Raw genomic sequence first — 18,414 nt, 5'->3', positions numbered from 1 at the left:
ACCTCTATTGGCTCTGGTGTTCTCGTTCTCTCTCTCTCTCTCTCTCTCTCTCTCTCTCTCTCTCTCTCTCTCTCTCATATTGGACATTCATTGCATTAGCTTCTTAAAATTTCTTTTATCATTTCTTACTGTTCAATATCATGTTATATTTCTGGGCCCTAATTTGTCTAGCCGCTTCTCAATCATGGGTATTCTCTTTAAGTTAAAGAGTTATTGGTAAAAAAATTTTTGTATGTATGGAACCTTTTCTCTTTAATCTCTTTATGTGCTATATAAGAGACTTTGCAGTGGTTAGGGTTTGGCTTCTAAAGCTATAATTGGTAATTTAACTGACTGGAGTTCTAAAAGACATCTGTTGTCATTTTCCTGTGTTACTTCTCTATGATTTGGTTCATACAAGTCCTTGAGATTTTCTGAGTTCTTTATTGTCATTTTTATTACACAATACATATGATTACATTTATATGCTAAGATTTGCTCAGCTATTCTGTGGTCTACAGCCACATTACATCTTTCTCCATAAAACACAGCACATGTGTTCTCCATAAAACACATAAAACAGTCTGTTTTCCTAGTCAGTTCTACTCTTAGTTCATTGCCCATCTGCAGTCAATGTTCAGTGCTATCCCAAAATACATCCTCAAACATTTGTTTTTTCTAAGACATAGTCATTAATTAAATATGGAGGAACTGGAACATGAACTAATTAGAGTCATGACTGGAGTAGTCATATAGATTTTAGGATTGTTCCATCAGTATAATAAAATTATTGCTTCATGTAAATGGCTCTCTAAGGTCCCTTCTGATCATGTTAAACTTTCAATACTTAGAATCATAGAATCTCAAGCAGTTTACATGTGCTAATGAGGCTTGTTTTCTTTTACAGAGTTCCTAGTGAAGAATGCAATGGGATCAATAGCATGTCTGTGGAGAGTGGCCCTGGGACAAGACTGAGAAATTTACCAGTAATGGGGGATGGACTAGAAACTACACAAATGTCTACAACGCAGGCCCAGGCCCAACCCCAACAAGGCAGCACTGCAGGCAGTAATCCCCCACCCCCAGAGACTTCCAATCCTAACAAACCCAAGAGACAAACCAACCAACTGCAATATCTGCTCAAAGTGGTGCTTAAGACATTATGGAAACATCAGTTTGCGTGGCCTTTCCAACAGCCTGTGGATGCAGTCAAGCTGAACCTCCCTGTAAGTATCCTGGTCTGAACACTTTCACCATGCCACACTTTGGCCAATTAAAACAACTATGCTTAATTGACGTTTTCTCATTTTGGCCATTCTATTCATCTACGTGGTTTGAGGGTAGTTTTTTAAGATATTGTACCAATCAGTCAACAAACATTATGTTCTGTGTGTCAAACGTTGCTCTGCATTGGAAATATGAAATAGAGACTTAAATTTGGTCTTGAAAGTTGCTTACATTCTAATGGAAGAATCAAAAAGTATTTGTTCTTAACTGAGTAAAATACAAACTAACTCTGAGTTAATTTAGAAGGTAATGTACTAGTAGTTGAGAGGAGTTTTTTTAAGAAGTATCACTTGAGCTAGGTTGTTGAATGAAAAGTGTAAGAGGGAGATTTTAGATATTTATAGATATATATTTAAAGTGTGGCCGCCAGGAATCAACAATTCAGATTGATTCCGTAATTAAATTAGACCCAAGTCAGGATCCGGTTTAAGGTAGTTTATTTACAATTAGGAGGGTAAAAGGTAGGGAAATAGAGTGAAGGAGAGGCTAGTCCAGGCCTGCAGAGACCTGGACGGAGAGAGAATGTTAGAAGGCTAAATAAATGAGGCTACAAGCCACAAGGCCTAGCAATCAGATAGGCTAGAGCCTACTTAAAGGTAGAGCTGGGCCCAAGGAAGTCAGCCTAACTTACCCACCATTCAGAGTAGAAGCTGCCTGCGGTCTCATCTGAGATCCTTTAGCACCAAGTTCAAAGTGGGAACTCTCTTAACAGGAAGTAACCAACATACTTGAAGAGAAAGCGTCTTTCGTCACTTCCTGTGGGTCCACCTCTAATTCAAGTGGACAAATGGCAACCTCTATGCTGATTTGGACTGCCCAAAGGCAGTCCCTTGTTCTTGATTTGTTACTTATTGTCACTTGTGGGTAACTCATCTCCCCTCCCAACTAAGGGAGGTGGGGATGACCTCATCTGGGGTAGTTAGAGTTTTGACTATGAATGGACTAGAGCTAATTCTATTTACACAATAGGATTATATGAAATGCAGGTAAAGAGAGAGTTCATACCTAAATAGATAACAGCCATTGTAAATGCAGAGATGGGAAGGTAAGTGTGTGAGAAACAGTGAGAAGGCCAATTGGCTGGATTACAGAGTGCAAGAGCAGTGTCCATTGAGACCACAAGGATGGTTGAGTCAGGGTTATAAAGCGCATTGAACAAAGTAAACAAAAGAGTTTATAGTTTGTTATAAAAACAATTAGGGGAGCTTCTCCAGATGATTGAGTAGGATAACATGCTCAGATCTTTGAATAATAGAAATCACATGTAGCCCTAAGCTGAATAGAGTAGAATGGTAAGAAGCCTGAAGAACAATCAGGAAGCTGTTTTTTTCTATGCAAAAGATGATTAGGGCAGGAACTTAAGTGGAGGTGGCTATGTGAATAGAGAAGGGATGGATATGAGAAAATGTCTGTAGAAATAGCAAGGTTTATCCTCTAATTCTATATATGAGGTGGAGGCGGGATGGAATTATTCAAATGGTGGTGTTGCCTTTTGATAGAAATAGGGAAGTTTTCAAAAGAGGAGGCTCTCCCAGCAAAGTTAATGAATTCAGTTTTAGACATTTTTGTCTTGTCTGTTCTGAACTATCTTAAAGACGATTGTTAATCCAGGACTGAGGTTCTTGGGTGGGAAACTTGACCTAGATGTCCAAGGCTCTGAATCCTAGTCTAGTGATAATAGTTAAATGGAAACCCATGAGCTTAACTAGAGAACATGGAGGAATAAGAGACAAGAGAAGAGCCTAGGACAAAATCTTGGAAAGCCCCTTCAATTAGGTTATTTATATGAATGACAGGTATATGAATGATGAACCCCAAAAAAGAGATGGATAAGTTAGATAGGACAATAAGGAAAGTAGATATTTCTTCTATACCCAGAGAGGAATTAGAGGTCCTACCTTGGAGAAGTAGTAGTTAGCAGTATCAAAAGCAGCAAAAAGATTAAATAGGATGAGGACTGAATAAATTAGATCATCTGATTTTGCAATTTGGCACATCATTGCTAATTTTAGAGAAAGTAATTTCAGTTGAACTCAGAAGCCATATTTCAAAAATACAGTGAGAGGAGGAAGATTGGAAGTAGCAAGTATAGATAGCTTTTTTTAGGAGTAAGAAAGGGAGGAAAGGTATACAGTATGATAACCTAAGAAGGACAATGACTTTGGAAGTGTTTGGAAGGCAAATAGGAAAAGAACTAGTACATAGAAAAGGAGTAGATTGAGGTTGCAAACTCTTGAAGGAGATGAGCAGATATGAGTGAACCTTTGAGAATATTATTTTTAGTAGCACTATGTTATTGGTAGGACTAAGACATGACAAGGAAAATAGACAAACAAAAGAAATGAGCAGTGCCCTGTTAGGCTTAAAAATAACTTTTTTTAATGTTTTCCTTTACCTCTTGCTTTAGTTTAAATTTTGTTATTTGCTGACTACTCATGATTTTATATCTCATTTACATCCATGCAGATGTTTCCTGGCAGGGATAATTAGAAGCAAAAAAAGCCTAGAGAAGCTTTTCTGAGGATTGGGTGATGGTTTTTTTCCTTCCTGATTGATATGTGGTATATTTTCTAGGCTATAGAGTTTTTCCAGGATTTAGATAATTAGGATCATAAGAGCCAGCATTCTGTAAGCAACTCTGAAGACCTAGAGAGGAAAGGACTCTATTTTTAGTTGATTTCAAATCTTTTTTATTTCATATCATAGTCATTTCTTGTATCGACTTTCATTTCTCCTTGCATCCCTTTCATTTCTCTTCCCCACTTTTCCTCTGACTCTCTTAATTGGTTTTTAAAGTCTTTTTTGAGCTCTTCCAGAATCTGTGTCAAATCCATATTTTTCTTTAGGACTTTGCATGTGATTCCTTTGCTTTCACTATCCTCTTCTGTGTCTATATCATGCTCTTTGTCTCCATAAAAATTCTTTATAGAATTAGTTCCTTTTTTAGTTGTTTGTTCATTTTTCCTATTTAATTATAGCTAGACTCTGTTTTCTGAGAAGCTGGGATACCTTCTTAAACTTCAGTTCTTTCTTGATGTTATTCTCAGCTTATTTTTTGGATTTTTACCAGTTTCAGTTCTTGGAGGATGATGTGATGGTCTGAGGACTGAGAGTCCCCTCCTCCTGCTGATTAAATTGACTCTTGAGATGTGGATAGCTTAAAGACTTGCCTCAGGTTTGGGAGTAAGCTTTTGATTTTACTCTGAACTTGGTCAGGTCAGGAGCTCATCATATTCTAGCTCCAGGCCTATGCTCAAGCTTTTGGTCTCACTGTGTTCTTGATCCAATCAGGCATACCCTTGATTGCCCTGTCCTGGAGCTCTACCCTTAGTTTTGGGCAAAAAGATTGGGAGTGGAGGGGGCTGTGAACTGTGTCCTTATCCCAAGCCCAGATTGGGATTTCTGGCTTTACTCTGGGCCCACAGGAATTAACCCACTTCAGCACAGATTGCATTGGGCTGGGACTCTGAACTTCTCCACAGGTTTGAAATTTCAAGGAGTGTGGGTTGGCTTGCCCCACAATTTTCCAGGCAGGATCTCAGGATCTGAATGTTGACTTGGGCTTAGGTTCTGAACCTGTGACAGCAGATGTGGGAGTGGGATGTGTGTGGCTTGCTCTTGGTTTGCTCTTCCCTTCTTGCTATAGCCTCTTGCTGGTTCTGCTCTCCTCTCACCCCAGTGCCCTAGAGGTTCTCTACTTACCCTATGGTTTTTTCTTTTCTTAAAAGTTGTTTCACTCTGTCCCCATGTTGCTTCTTTCGCTCCTGTATTCATTTTGTGGTGATACTTTTATCTTGGTCAGAGGATTCTCATGGTGGCATGGAGCTGCTCTGGTTTACTCTGCCATCTTGGCTCCCCCCTGGAATTCCTCCATAGTTTTTTTTTTTTTTTAATAACCCTTACCTTCCCTCTTAGAATCAATATTGGGTATTGGTTTTAAGGCAGAAGAGAGTGGTAAGGGCTAAGTAATGGGGGTTAAAAGTGACTTGCTCAGGGTCACACAGCTAGGAAACATCTAAGGCCAGATTTGAACCCAGGACCTCCCGTCTCTGGGTCTGACTCTCAATCCACTGAGCCACCCAACTGCCTCCCCATAGTCATTTCTTAATACTTCTCACTCTACCTTTCATTGTAAGAAAGAAAAAAAGTTGAGGGCAGCTGGGTGGCTCAGTGGATTGAGAGCTAACCCTAGAGCCAGGAAGTCCTGGGTTCAAATTTGACCTCAGATACTTCCTGGGCAAGTCACTTAACTCCATTGCCTAGCCCTTGCCACTCTTCTGCCTTAGAACCAGTACATAGTATTGATTCTTAAGGTAGAAGGTATGGGTTTTAAAAAAATTTAAAAAAAAAAGTCAAGCAGAACAGACCAATACACCTGTGTCTGACAGCTTATGCACTATTCTAAAACTATAATTGCTTCACCTCTCCAGTGAAGGTAAATACCCATTTACTTTACAAAATGTGCTGCTTTGAATTTTTATTGGACCTCTTTAAAGCATATAACCTGCAATAGAATCTCTTGATTAAAAAGGTAAGAAGAATTTAATCACTTCTGCCTAATTTCATATTTTATTGAATGGTTTGACCAATAGCTATATAATCTCATTAAGAATTTATCTATCTTTCCAGCCTCAGAGCCATTTCTATTGAAAAGAAAATGCTAAAATCAGGTGGTGGGAGGAAGTCTATGGAAATTGTTTTCTTAAGAGAAAACATCAAGTACAAGAATATGTAACATTATCGGAAAGACTTGGAGAAATCTGCTGAAACAAAATTTGTATGTAATAATATGTTGTTAACTACCCTAGTCTTGAAGGTTTTCTTCTGTTAGGAATTTGTTTATGGTATCAGAAGGTGACGTTCCTTTATTCACTTTGATGTTGCTTGTTTATTATTTCTTTAAACCCTTTGCCTAATAGTTTTTCCTATAAACAATGTCTCTTAAATATGGGTTGCATAAGCAGTTCTTGACTTTTACTATTTTTCCCCTTCCCTTTTGTGTTAGGGGCCTTCCACATACATATTGATACTCCCTCAAACTTCCTGTTCTCAACTTATTCATCTTTCATGACCTATTCCTCCATTCCACCTCAGCAACACACTGAGATGATCATATCTTTGTTCTTACCATCATCACCCACAAGTCTTCCATTTCCCTGTTCATGAACTCTAAAATTACTTTATTTCCTTTTTTTCTTTATCTTACAACAACTCATCACTCTTTGTCACTGAGTTTCTAATCCTTTTATTCTTAGCTCTTTCCTAGGATGTTATTCCTACACTACTTCTCTCTTCCCTTTCCCATATTGATTCTTAGTGAATCAGTTCATCTCTATACTATTTTCCCTCCATTCCTTGCCTTCTTAAGCTTTTGCTGATCTTGTTTTGCTTACACCTTACTTCATTACCCCTACCATCTGCTGCCTTCTAAAGCTGGAAAAAAAAACATAAAACCATGCTGAGTGAACCTACTACAAATTACTGTTACACAATCTGAACTGGACCATCACATTGCTATTCTAAACTTCATCCCTTCTCAAATTTCCCATAGTTTTCCCTTCTTTTTCCATTCTCTAAACTGGGAACTTTTCATATTTTAATGAAAAAATTGAAGCCATTGGTCCAGAGCTCTCTATTTTCTTCCATCTTCATCTCACATCACATATGTACCTTCCCCACCTTGTCTCACATGAAGAGGTGGGCCTTCTTGCCAAGGCAAACCCTTATATGTACACAAATGATCTCCTTCCATCCTTTCTGCTTGAGCAGATTACTGTCTCTGTTATCTTCACTCTTTCCTTTTTAACTGACTGCTTGCTTCTCTTCTACCTATAAACATGTTTGTGTTTACTCCATCCTCAAAAAACCCTTCCTGGATTCATCCATCTCTGCTAGTAACTGGCTTATTATATATATTTCCTCCCCTTTGTGGCCATAACCCTTAAGAAAGTCATCTATAATCAGTGTCTTCACTTTCCTTTCCTTTCACTCTACTTAACTCTTTGCTGTCTGGCTTCTGACTTCATCAATAGCACTCTTCTAAAGTTACCAGTGATCTCTTAATTACCTGTATCCAGTCAGTTGCCAACAATCTTATCAATTCTCTTTCATACATATATCCCTGTTTTTGATACTGCCATCCTGGTACATGCGCTCCTCACCTCATGCTAGGGCTTGATGTAGTCCTCTGTTTGGTTTCCCTCCCTCAAGTTTTTCCGCATTCAAAATAATCTTCCTGAAGTATAGTTCTGACCATGTCAGTCCCTCCCTGTTATGTCTTTTAATGAATTCCAGTGGTTCTCTTTCATCTCCAACATCAAATATAAAATCTTTTGGCTTTTAAGGTTCTTTATAGCTTAGCCCTTTCCTGCCCTGTCAGTCTTCTGGAACTTTACTCCTTTTTATGTACTTTGCTAACCAGTGACACTGGTTTACATGCTAACTCTTCTCTCCTAAGTCCATTCATTTTCACTGGCTATTCCTTATGTTTAGAATACTTTGCTTTGTCTTTGCAAACAGTTTCCCTGGTTCTCAAGTCTCTGGACAGCCATCATCTTCTGCAAAAAGCCTTTCTTGGTTCCCCTCCATGTTAGCGCCTTTCCTCTGTTTATTATCTCCTATTTTCCTTTATATATCTTCTTTTACATGGTTGTTTGCTTTTTAGCTCCTCCATCAGAAGAAACAGACTATTGCCTTTTTATCCCCAATCCTTAGTCTAGTTCCTATAGCATACTAGGTATATAAATGATTGACTTGACTCCATTAGTATTAAACAGGTATCCCAAATAGGTCAGAGATGAGGAAAAAAACCTCTATGCACAAAAATATTTATAGCAACTTTTTGTTGGCCTGAATAACTAGAAACAGACTAGGTACCCCCATAGATGACTGAGCAAACTGTATATGAGTACCCATGGAATTCTATTGCTGTGAAAAATGAGGAATGTGAGGGTCAGAGAAATAGAGAAATATTTATATGAACTGCTAAATAGAATTGACTAAAACCAGGAGATTATGTCCCATGATGACCAGTGTAATATAAAGGGAAGCAACTATAAGGTCTCAGGATTTAGAGCAACAGAGGTCTAGTATTATTTCCAACAAACCTGTGAAGAAAGCATGCTGTTTACCTTGACAAAGGCAGGCACGGGCAGAGGTGTACGTGTACCAGACAACTATTGTCCATATCCAAATGTAGTGATTCAGTTTTTATTATAAATGAAATAATTTTCTTATAAGAGATGGCTTCTACTTGAAAGGTGAATTTTGAACAGTAATATTTTAAAACTTTCACTGTAGGGAGGATGGCGCAGAAAGGGTTAAAAATAGAGCCAGTTTCTTACAACCTTTATAAGCTTAAATTATAGCCAGTCCTCATTAAATACTTGTTATTAGCTGAGATCAAACAAGATGATACTTTGCCTTCATGTTTCAGCTCTTTCATGTTGTAAATATGTCTTTTATTGTCCATTTAGTTTCCCATTTTTATGGGGTTTTTTTGTTGGTAATTTCACTGTCTAAAATAAACCTTGTGTACTGTCTAGTGTTTCTAAACGCAAGAAGGCTGTCATGTACCTTAAGGATAAAAATATGTATTAGATAAGCTCCATTCAAACATCAGTGTGAGTTCATTGTTAATCAGCAATACAGTACATGCAAAAAAGGAAGAGATCATTGACCAATCTATAGGTCAGATCACTCTGAAAACTGTAGAAGTAAAATTTGTGATCAGAGGCTTGCAGAAACCTAATTTTTTATTCCCCTAGAAGCAGTGGTTCAATTGCTAATCCTAATTCTGTGTGCTCAGTAGTAATTCAGAATATAAAATGATGAGATTCAACTATCTCCCCCCCCATGTTTTTTCTGATAGGAAGTTCACACTTTGTTGAATGTTCTTCCTTGTTCTTGTTCTTCATGTCCTAAGATGTTGTTGATAAATTTTTCTTTATTTTATTTCTTTTAAAAAATAATGACAAGATGGCACTAAGGACTACGTTTTTCAGGGAAAGGTATCATTTCGCAGATTTTGAAGGACACAAGGAATTCTAAAAGACAAAGATAAAAATGACACGGGAAAGCCATGGCATGGAGAAAGGAGATTTAGTGTTTTTGATGAAGAACAGCAAAAGGTCAATTTGACCAAGAGAGAAATATTATTTGTGCTTATGTGTGTACATATATATACATATAGTGTGTGTGTGAATGTGAGAGAGAGAGAGAGTGTGTGTGTGTGTGTGTGTGTGTGTGTGTGTGTGTTTGTGTGTGTACGTACACATACATATAAAGGTTGGACAGATAGATTGGGGCCAGATTGTAAAAGACTTTCAGAGCCAAATAGAAGATTATATTTTGATCTAGAGTTTATAAGGAAGTATTGGAGTGTTTTGTTTGGCAAAAGTATCATGGTCAGATTTGGGCCTTAGAAAAATTGCTTTTTGACTGCTGTACGGAGAATGAATTCAAAAAGATTCAAGAAAAGACTAGTGAAGATCTTACCATAGTCCAGATGAGTGATGATGAGGCATGAGGGTGCTGGCTCTGTGACTAGAGAAAAGGATAGAGAAAATGGAAAGTTTTAGCATTCAATTGAATGTATGTGGTGAGGAAGAATGAAGAGTCACAAATAATACAGAGGATGTGAATCTAGTGCAAATGAAAGATGGTGGTCCTCTACCAAAATAGGAAATTTTGGAAGATAGTTTTGTGTTGGTGGAATGTTAAAAAAGATTCATGTTTTGACATGTTAAATTTGAGATGTCAGGGGGATATTAAGATTTAAATACCCAGTTTGGGTAGGGGAAATAAAGAAACAATTATTTATTGTCTACTTTGTGCCAGGCACTACACTAAGTATTTTACAAATACCTTGTTTTAACTTCACAACTCGGGTAAGTAGGTGATATTACTAAGCAGACAAAAATTAAGTGATTTACCCAGGCAGCTTGTAGATGTCAGCAGCCATTGTGGAATCACTATTTTCTTGCTTTAACCATCTTTTAAAAATCTAATTTGGTTGTTGAGTTCCCTGATCATCAAATTGGCCTTTTGTACACCCACATCACTATCCCCTTTCTTCTTAATTCATCGTTGTTTCTCTTTATATCTCCAGATTTCATTTCATCTTTCAAGCTTATTGTCTGTCTTTAGCTAACTTTCCCTGTAAAATCATCAAATTATAGACCATTACAACTTACTTTTACTCTTTTCTGTGAAACCTATCCCCAAATCTAAGATTCTTGTCAGATTACTCAGATTTCCTGGCTGTCACAAATTCTAAGATGGAATTGTCAAGTACTCATCCCCAAGGTTCTTCCCATTATTTCCTTCATAGCAACCATTAGATTAGATAGCCATTAAGACAAAATAAGAAATGTTACTCCTTTGCTTTTTTGGCACAGAGTGTTCCAAAAGATGTCCTGATAATTAAAATACCCTGTCACTACTATAACATACTTTTATGCCATGTTTGTGATCTGTTTCCTGATCTCAACCTTTTTTCTGGTTGAGTATTTTCTAAAGTATTTGGTTTCTGCCTCAATTCTTCTTCAACGTAGTGTTTGCTATCATGCTTCCCTACTATGATTTCTTGATTTACTAAAATGAGCATAATTCTTTAGTTCATAGTACTCATCCACTCCCTCTCTGCCTCCACTCCTGTTCTCTCCCCTTTTTCTTATCCAATTTGTTTGAAAATTGATGTCTTTTTGGAGCCAAAGCCTATCCCTGGGTCTTTATCCCATCAAATTTTACCAATAGCCAGTGAAGTTAAACTCTTTTTAAGGGGATTAGTTTCACATTATTTGTTACAGGTAGGAGTGCTTTTGTGGATAGATGAGGACAATGATTTTATTGTGATTTTTTTTCTCCTTTATTTCTTATTCTGTATTTCCTCTTTCTATTTCCTTTTCATTTTGAAGCCCTTTTATTTAGATTTGACAAAGCTTCAATTAGGTGGGCTTTTCCCCACCAATAGCCTTCCATTCCTCCCTCCCTCCCTTACCTTCTATCCCAGAATCAATACTATGTATTAGTTCCAAGGCAGAAGAGTGGTAAGGGCTAGGCCAGTGATGGTTAGTCTTTTAGAGATGGTGTGCTATGCCCCACCCCACCCTCCAGACCAAGTGTCTTGCCATGCCCCTCCCCCCACCCAAATGCCAGGTGTACCACGATATGCCCCATGTGCCATGCCCATCTTCTTCACCCTCCCACCTGGGAGGGAGGGGTGCTCCCATTGGGCTGCTGAGCAGAGGGGAGGGTGAAATGAGGAATGTCTTCAACGATTGTAGAGAGGGGGAGGGGAATGACCTAAGTGTTCTGCTCCCCTCTAATTCTGCCCCCCCTATAAGCTGCCCACCTTACCCCCTTTGCACTCTTATTGGGCAGAGGGGAAGGTGAAGTTAAAAAAAAAATCAGGCATGGTAGAGAGAAAGAAGGGAGCCCAAGTCCCTTTCCCTTTTTACTGACGAACTCTGGAGGAGGTGGGGAGGGTGGTCATGTGTCCACAGAGAGTGCTCTGTGTGCGGTCTTTGGCACCCACGTAATAGGCTCACCATTATTGGGCTAGGCAGTGAGGGTTAAGTGACTTGCCCAGGGTCACAAACTAGAAAGTATCTGCGGTCAGATTTGAACCTAGGACCTCCCATCTCTAGGCCTGGCTCTCAATCCACTGAAGCTACCCAGCTGTCCCCCATATCCTGTCTTTCCTGTATTATAAGCCATGGCCTACATGTCCAGATCCTATTCTCAGGGATCATTTTTTTTTTTTAAACCCTTACCTTCCGTCTTGGAGTCAATACTGTGTGTTGGCTCCAAGGCAGAAGAGTGGTAAGGGCTAGGCAACGGGGGTCAAGTGACTTGCCCAGGGTCACACAGCTGGGAAGTGTCTGAGGCCAGATTTGAACCTAGGACCTCCTGTCTCTAGGCCTGGCTCTCACTCCACTGAGCTACCCTGCTGCCCCTAGCTTACTTTTTTTCCTAATACATAGACTAATCTTTTATCTAGCCAAATTTCTAACTGTCCTACAAATACTTTCTCCTTGCTTCTCCTGCCCCTCTTATCCAAATATCTCTCTTTAACCCCATTGTCTTTGCAATCTTCTTTTAAAAATATCTTTTTAAATGACTTTAACTTTCCATCACTCCCTAGTCCCTGAAATAAATAAGTATACTCAAGCAAAACAAATTAGCTCATTGGTCATGTTTGAGAAGGGCAGCTGGGTGGCATAGTCTGGTCCTAGAGTAAGGAACTTTATTCCCGAGTTCAGATTTGGCCACAGACAGTAACTAGCTACATGACCCTGGACAAGTCACTTAACCCTCTTTTGGCCCAATTTCCTCATCTATAAAATGATCTGGAGACAATGGCAGACCATCTTTGGGAAGAAAATCCCAAAAGGGGTCATGAAGAGTTAGACACAACCAAAAACAACAAACATGTCTACAACATGTCTGATAATGTATACCTTGTTCCATAAATGTAGTTATTAGTCCATCCCTCTTTAAGAAGTGGGAACTCTTTAAGTCCTTCCAAGTATTCCTGAGTTTCTGTAGCTCTCAAGTCTGTACTATGTATTTTAGCTACTGTATATTGTCTTATCGTCAACACTCATTTGTAATCATTTTGTAATATTATCTAGAAGATAAGCGCAGAACCACTTATTTTTATTATCTCTCATTGCCCAGTAGAAAATTCATTAACTAGTTGTTGGTCATGCCAATAGCAGACATTACCTTTTTCACAACAGATTATTTCTCCCTGATTTAGGAATGAGGCGCATAACCCATTAAAATTTTTTTTTAATGTCTACTATGTGCCAGACTCAGTACCAGGTTGAGGACATAAAAAGTCATAAGCCTGCCCTGAAGTTTTACACTTGTCCAGAAAACACCCACACACATAAAAAATATGTACAAATTAATTCAAAGGAATCAGTTACTTCATTATGTCATAGCCAAGTTTGTATGCTTGACAATGCACCTAATATATATTATTTCATAGGAAACTCAGTACAAACCTGAGTATTTTTGTATTCCTTTTGCAAATAAGGAAACTAGAGTTTTAAGTGACCTGCATAGGTAACACAAAGTTTAATATATATCAGAGATGAAATTCAAACTTGAGCTTTTTTTTTGAGTTCAGGTACCGTGCTCATTTTATTCCACTTGACTGCTAATTTGGAGTAGCATATGTATTTTCCTCTTACAGACATGTGTAATCATTAAAGCACTCCTTTGAGAATAACTAACAGAGTGATTATAGAAGTCAGCATTAGAAAGTGGTGTTATTTTCATAGTAGAGTCAGCAAAAATCTGACAGTAAGTTAGCTGTAGGTTGGTCAAAAACACAGGCACAGTATGTGTGTATTCCCCATTCTTAAATTTAATATGTCAAAATATTACAAAAATAAATGTTTTTAAATTGTCCCCACAATTTTTCCCACACAAACTATCTTCCTCCCTCCCTTTCCCTAGAGCAGGGGTAGGCAACGTATGGCTCTTTCCATCAATTGATGTCCATCAATTAGGGAATGACTGAAGAAATTGTGGTACACAATGGTGATGGCATATACCAGGGGTCGGCAACGTATGGCTCTTTCTGCAGGAGCCATAAAGTCAATTTTTTTTTCAGGTGCTGTTACAGGAGCCGCACTATGAGCACTGTACGGCTCTCACGGAATTACATTTTAAAAAATGTGGCGTTTATGGCTCTCACGGCCAAAAAGGTTGCTGACCCCTGCCCTAGGGGCTTGAATATAGCCCACATACAATGGGCATATATATATAGAATGGGAAATATAACCAAAGTTATATGTGCTTTACATGTTGTATTAACATTTAGGCCTCTTTTCATTCACCAGGATTATTATAAAATTATTAAAACACCGATGGATATGGGAACAATCAAGAAACGCCTGGAGAATAACTACTACTGGAATGCTCACGAATGTATCCAGGACTTTAACACGATGTTTACAAATTGTTACATCTACAATAAGGTAAGATCTCCATGGGTCTTTTCTAACGGGAGATCTCAGGGTCCATTGTCACTTCCATCATTTTTTTTTATTAAATTAGGAGATGAGATTATTAAAGCTTTAACCACTGATCTTACAGGCAGTTATTTGAATAGTCTTTAGGATCATAGGCAGAAAGATGTTGAGTACTTATAATAAATTTTAATGAAACGCCTTTGATTTTTGAATATGTTCCAAGATAGGGTTTTGTTTGATTTGGTGATGTTTTAATTACAGTCTGTGTTCATTCTGATACTCTTTCATTTCTTATTCTGCCCTATACCCTTATTATTGTTAGACTAACTATAAGAATATTGACAAAACATTGAAATGATAGAATCTTAAGATTTAGAAGCTGGAAGTAAGCTTAGAGATGGTCTATTCAACTCCTTAATTCATAACACATTATTAAAACAAAGCTCAGAAAGGTGAAGTGACTTGCCCAAGGTCACACAGGCTTTTGAATATAGCAGAGAAGGGATCTTCTGACTCATTTTTATTTTTTTTTCTTTCTAATGACTGCCTTTTCTAATAGAAAAGAACATAAGATGAGAAAGAGCTAGAGTTGGAATATAATTTTTAGTAGTCTCTAAGGTGAATCTTTCCTTTGATCTAACCTACAGAATTGGCCATCATTTTAAAATTATTTACATCATTCAATGTAAACCTTCTATAAAGCAGATCTTCCTGCCAGAGAAATGAAATTGCTAATTTAACTTCACTACCGGGTTTAGTAGAGAGAAATTCCTGCCTTTGGGGGGGTCTCCCTTCTAAGAAGAGATGGGGAGTGGGTTTGTTTGTATCTATTGTATTTGAAAACAGCCCCCAGTGAAAATCTTTCTCTACACTGGGAAACAGTTTTTTCCCCCCAAGTATTATTTTAAAACAGTGTGAGAGACATAAAGTGTCTCCCTAGCCTTTTCAGAACTACTTGTACAGATTTGAAGTCATGTAATTGCAAAAAGAATCACCAGATTGAGAACTTTATACTTTAGTACCTGTGCCAAGATAATAAATGTATACCAGAAAAACATTATTATTTAACACTTAACACTGAAACTGAAAGAGACATCAGAGTTCATCTAATCCAATTCCTTATTATGCAGATAAGGTTTCCAGAAAGGAAAGTGAATTTCCTATGATTCTGTGGCCAGCAAGTGTTAGTTGCAGGACTTAAATCTAGATCTTCAAACTCCCAAGTTCATTTTTCATTTACACCATGCTAATCACACCTTCTCAATTAGAATCGTCCTTGAAAGGCACAGACATGAAGTGCAACAATAGACTGATGGCTTTAGTAATGACCCTGAGTAGGAAGAGAGGCTGAAGTTTCTATTTGAAAAGTAGTAAATAGGAACCATGTTACTGCACAATGTTCAGAAAAGTATCAGTGTAGGGTGCTGGATCTTGGGGCTATACACATTGGAGTGCTGGGTACGGAGCTGTCACTTGGTTTGCTATGGTGTGGACAGTGCTGCCTGACTCACCATATGTGTCTCGTTAATCCAGCCAGGAGATGACATAGTCTTAATGGCAGAAGCTCTAGAGAAGCTCTTCTTGCAGAAAATCTCTGAATTGCCCCCAGAAGAAACTGAAATCGTAATAGTCCAGGCAAAAGGAAGAGGACGTGGGAGGAAAGAAGCAGGTAGAGTAACTGGTGCTGATGATCTCAGACACTCCCTTCTTTGCTCCAGGAGCAACCCCACGATACACATTTAACAATCATTCCAATGTCCCTTTTTCTATGTGGGAAACTGGAAATTCTATTGCTTTTGGCGACCTGTGGCCCATTTCAGTCATAAAAGTTTGAAAAAGAGTCCATTTGTTTCCTTCGTACTCCCCCCAACCCCCAACCCCCACCCCAACCCTGTTATTCTTTTCACGGAATTAAATTGGGGCTAGAGAGGGTTCTTTGATGGAATTTTGAAGTATTCTTAATTTCAGTGCCAAAAGCATCGAGGGAAAATTGTCATGCAAAAATAAACATATCACCCTTGAGATCTTCTGTTTAAACACAAGGGACAGAGCAATGATTGTGGTACTTACAAAGCAATGATTGAACTTACAAAGGTTTTTCACAGACTCTATTAGTGCTGAACTGAGAAAGATTGGCAAAATTCATTGCACTTTTTATCATTAGCATTTAATCCTTGATGAGTATAATGCCATTTTTGACAAAGACAGATTAGTGGAATGTCCTAAAACTAGGTAATAAGCTGCAGGTCAAAATAAGATTAGAACTTCCTGATTCATTAGTCTCAATTTTGTTTTCTTTTTTTTATAACTTGGAAATATGAGTATACTTATTAATTTTGATCCATATTTGGTTATATATCCTCCATGTTGACTTACCTCAAAATTCAAATATTCACCTGGAGGAAAAGAACATTTTGAATTGTTAGTTGCAGTTTTTAATTGAGTGAAAGTTATTTTTTAGATGTTTCTCTCCTATGTCGACTAGCAGCCCCAATCAATAAGAAGTAACATTTTTAACATTTTAAATCCAAGGCAGATTGGAATTTGTTTTATTTATCTCTCAGATATTTTCCCAGTTAAAATCCACTCTTCCTCTTTGGGATGTTTGGATGGAGCTCTATTAAATGAACTGGCTGGTAGAGGTGGGACTAAACCATCGAAATGCTACTTAAAGGATTCAGTTAATTTAAGCAGGCCACTATTATGTAGAAGGTACTGTACTAGGTTATGGGAATAACAAAAGACAAATAAAACAGTCCTTGTTATCAAAGAACTTAACTATTCCCTGCCAGGGAAGACCAGTAAAGGTATATATAGATTGACTACCAGATGAATCTGGATTAGTATTTCTCTGGCTCCTAATTAAATTTTTGTAATGAAAACTATAATTTCATTGCCATGGAGGTAAAATGAACTTTGAATTATATAGTTTACAAGATACAGTTCTGCAAGACAGAATTGGGAGTGTAGATCTCCCAAGCTTACCTAAGAATAGCACCAAAGAGGAGCAGAAAACACTAAACTTTCTAGTTTTTCTAAGCCTTGAAAGAGGAAAGGTTGTCCCAAAAAACCTCAGTAAAAATTGTTATGAGAGACTGCCTTCATTCACTAGTTTTCCTTCACAACCATCCCCTTAGGATACCTAATTTCCTTCAAAGGATACCTCAGATGTTAGCACCTACATGATGCCTTTCCTGATCCCCAGAGTTGTTTGAGCAGTTAGTCTCCCACCCCCCACCCCACAAAAAACTTATTGTTTGTATTTTGGCATGTGTATATGTTGTCTCCCCTATTAGAATATAAACTTTGAAATCAAGAATTGTTTGCTTTTGTCTTTATATTCTCTGTAACTAGCAAAGAACCTAACATATAGTAAGCCATTAATAAATGGCTACTGATTCATTCCTCCAAATAATTTTTTTTGTCACAGATTTTAGAGAAGCACAGGGTTACAAAATTGTGGCTATCACTGCAGAAATTCCTGCAAAAGTTGTTAACTCTTTGATTTGAGACCTTTCCTCATTCCACTGATTCAAGAGTGCTTTTCAATATGGTAACCTTGTGTGAAAGTATGAAGTTGTTTTTTTCTGTATTCAAACCATACATTTTTGGGCATAATATATATTTTGCTCTTGCTCTTTGCTCTAGACCTCAAGCATGAAATGATAATTCTATGACACAACCTTAAAGATCATCAGGAAGTAGTGAATGTTCTAGAGGATCAGTCACAGATTTGTATAAGAACTTTTAAAAATCATCTATGATGCATTTTGATTCTATTTTGGGTATACTCATAAAATTAGAGAAATAGGGCTTCATCTTAGTAATTTTGTATTGTAAAAACACCGAGTACTGCTTAAATTTAATACATTATTTGTTTATCCTTTTTTCCACTCCTACAACTCTAAATTATTTATCCTATCAATTGTATATAACCATTTTCCCCTTTATCTTTGACAGTGACATCAAAACCTGGAGCCTCAGTGGTACCAAACACGACTCAAGCATCAACCCCACCCCCAACACAGACCCCTCAGCAGAATCTTCCGCCTGTACAAACTCATTCCTTTCCTGCTGTAACCCCTGATCTTATCATCCAGACTCCAGTAATGACAGTGGTGCCTGCCCAGACACTTCAAACTCCCCCACCCCAACCCCC

The 18,414-nt window shown here is 37.9% G+C and overlaps 1 protein-coding gene across 1 annotated transcript in view; it reads left to right on the top strand.

Annotated features, from left to right (window-relative positions):
* Positions 1 to 886: 886 nt before the first annotated feature.
* BRD4 (bromodomain containing 4) overlaps positions 887 to 18,414 on the top strand; it is an 85,106-nt gene continuing 67,578 nt past the window's right edge. Inside the window, exons 1-4 of the mRNA XM_044685317.1 lie at positions 887 to 1,205; positions 14,124 to 14,261; positions 15,789 to 15,924; positions 18,216 to 18,410. Coding sequence (XP_044541252.1) covers positions 921 to 1,205; positions 14,124 to 14,261; positions 15,789 to 15,924; positions 18,216 to 18,410 — 754 coding nt within the window. The 5' untranslated portion in view covers positions 887 to 920. The remainder of the gene's footprint in view (positions 1,206 to 14,123; positions 14,262 to 15,788; positions 15,925 to 18,215; positions 18,411 to 18,414) is intronic.

Source organism: Gracilinanus agilis, chromosome 1 (genome assembly GCF_016433145.1).
Source record: "Gracilinanus agilis isolate LMUSP501 chromosome 1, AgileGrace, whole genome shotgun sequence".
NCBI classification, from domain to species: domain Eukaryota; kingdom Metazoa; phylum Chordata; class Mammalia; order Didelphimorphia; family Didelphidae; genus Gracilinanus; species Gracilinanus agilis.
This window is presented reverse-complemented; position numbering and strand designations above follow the sequence as displayed.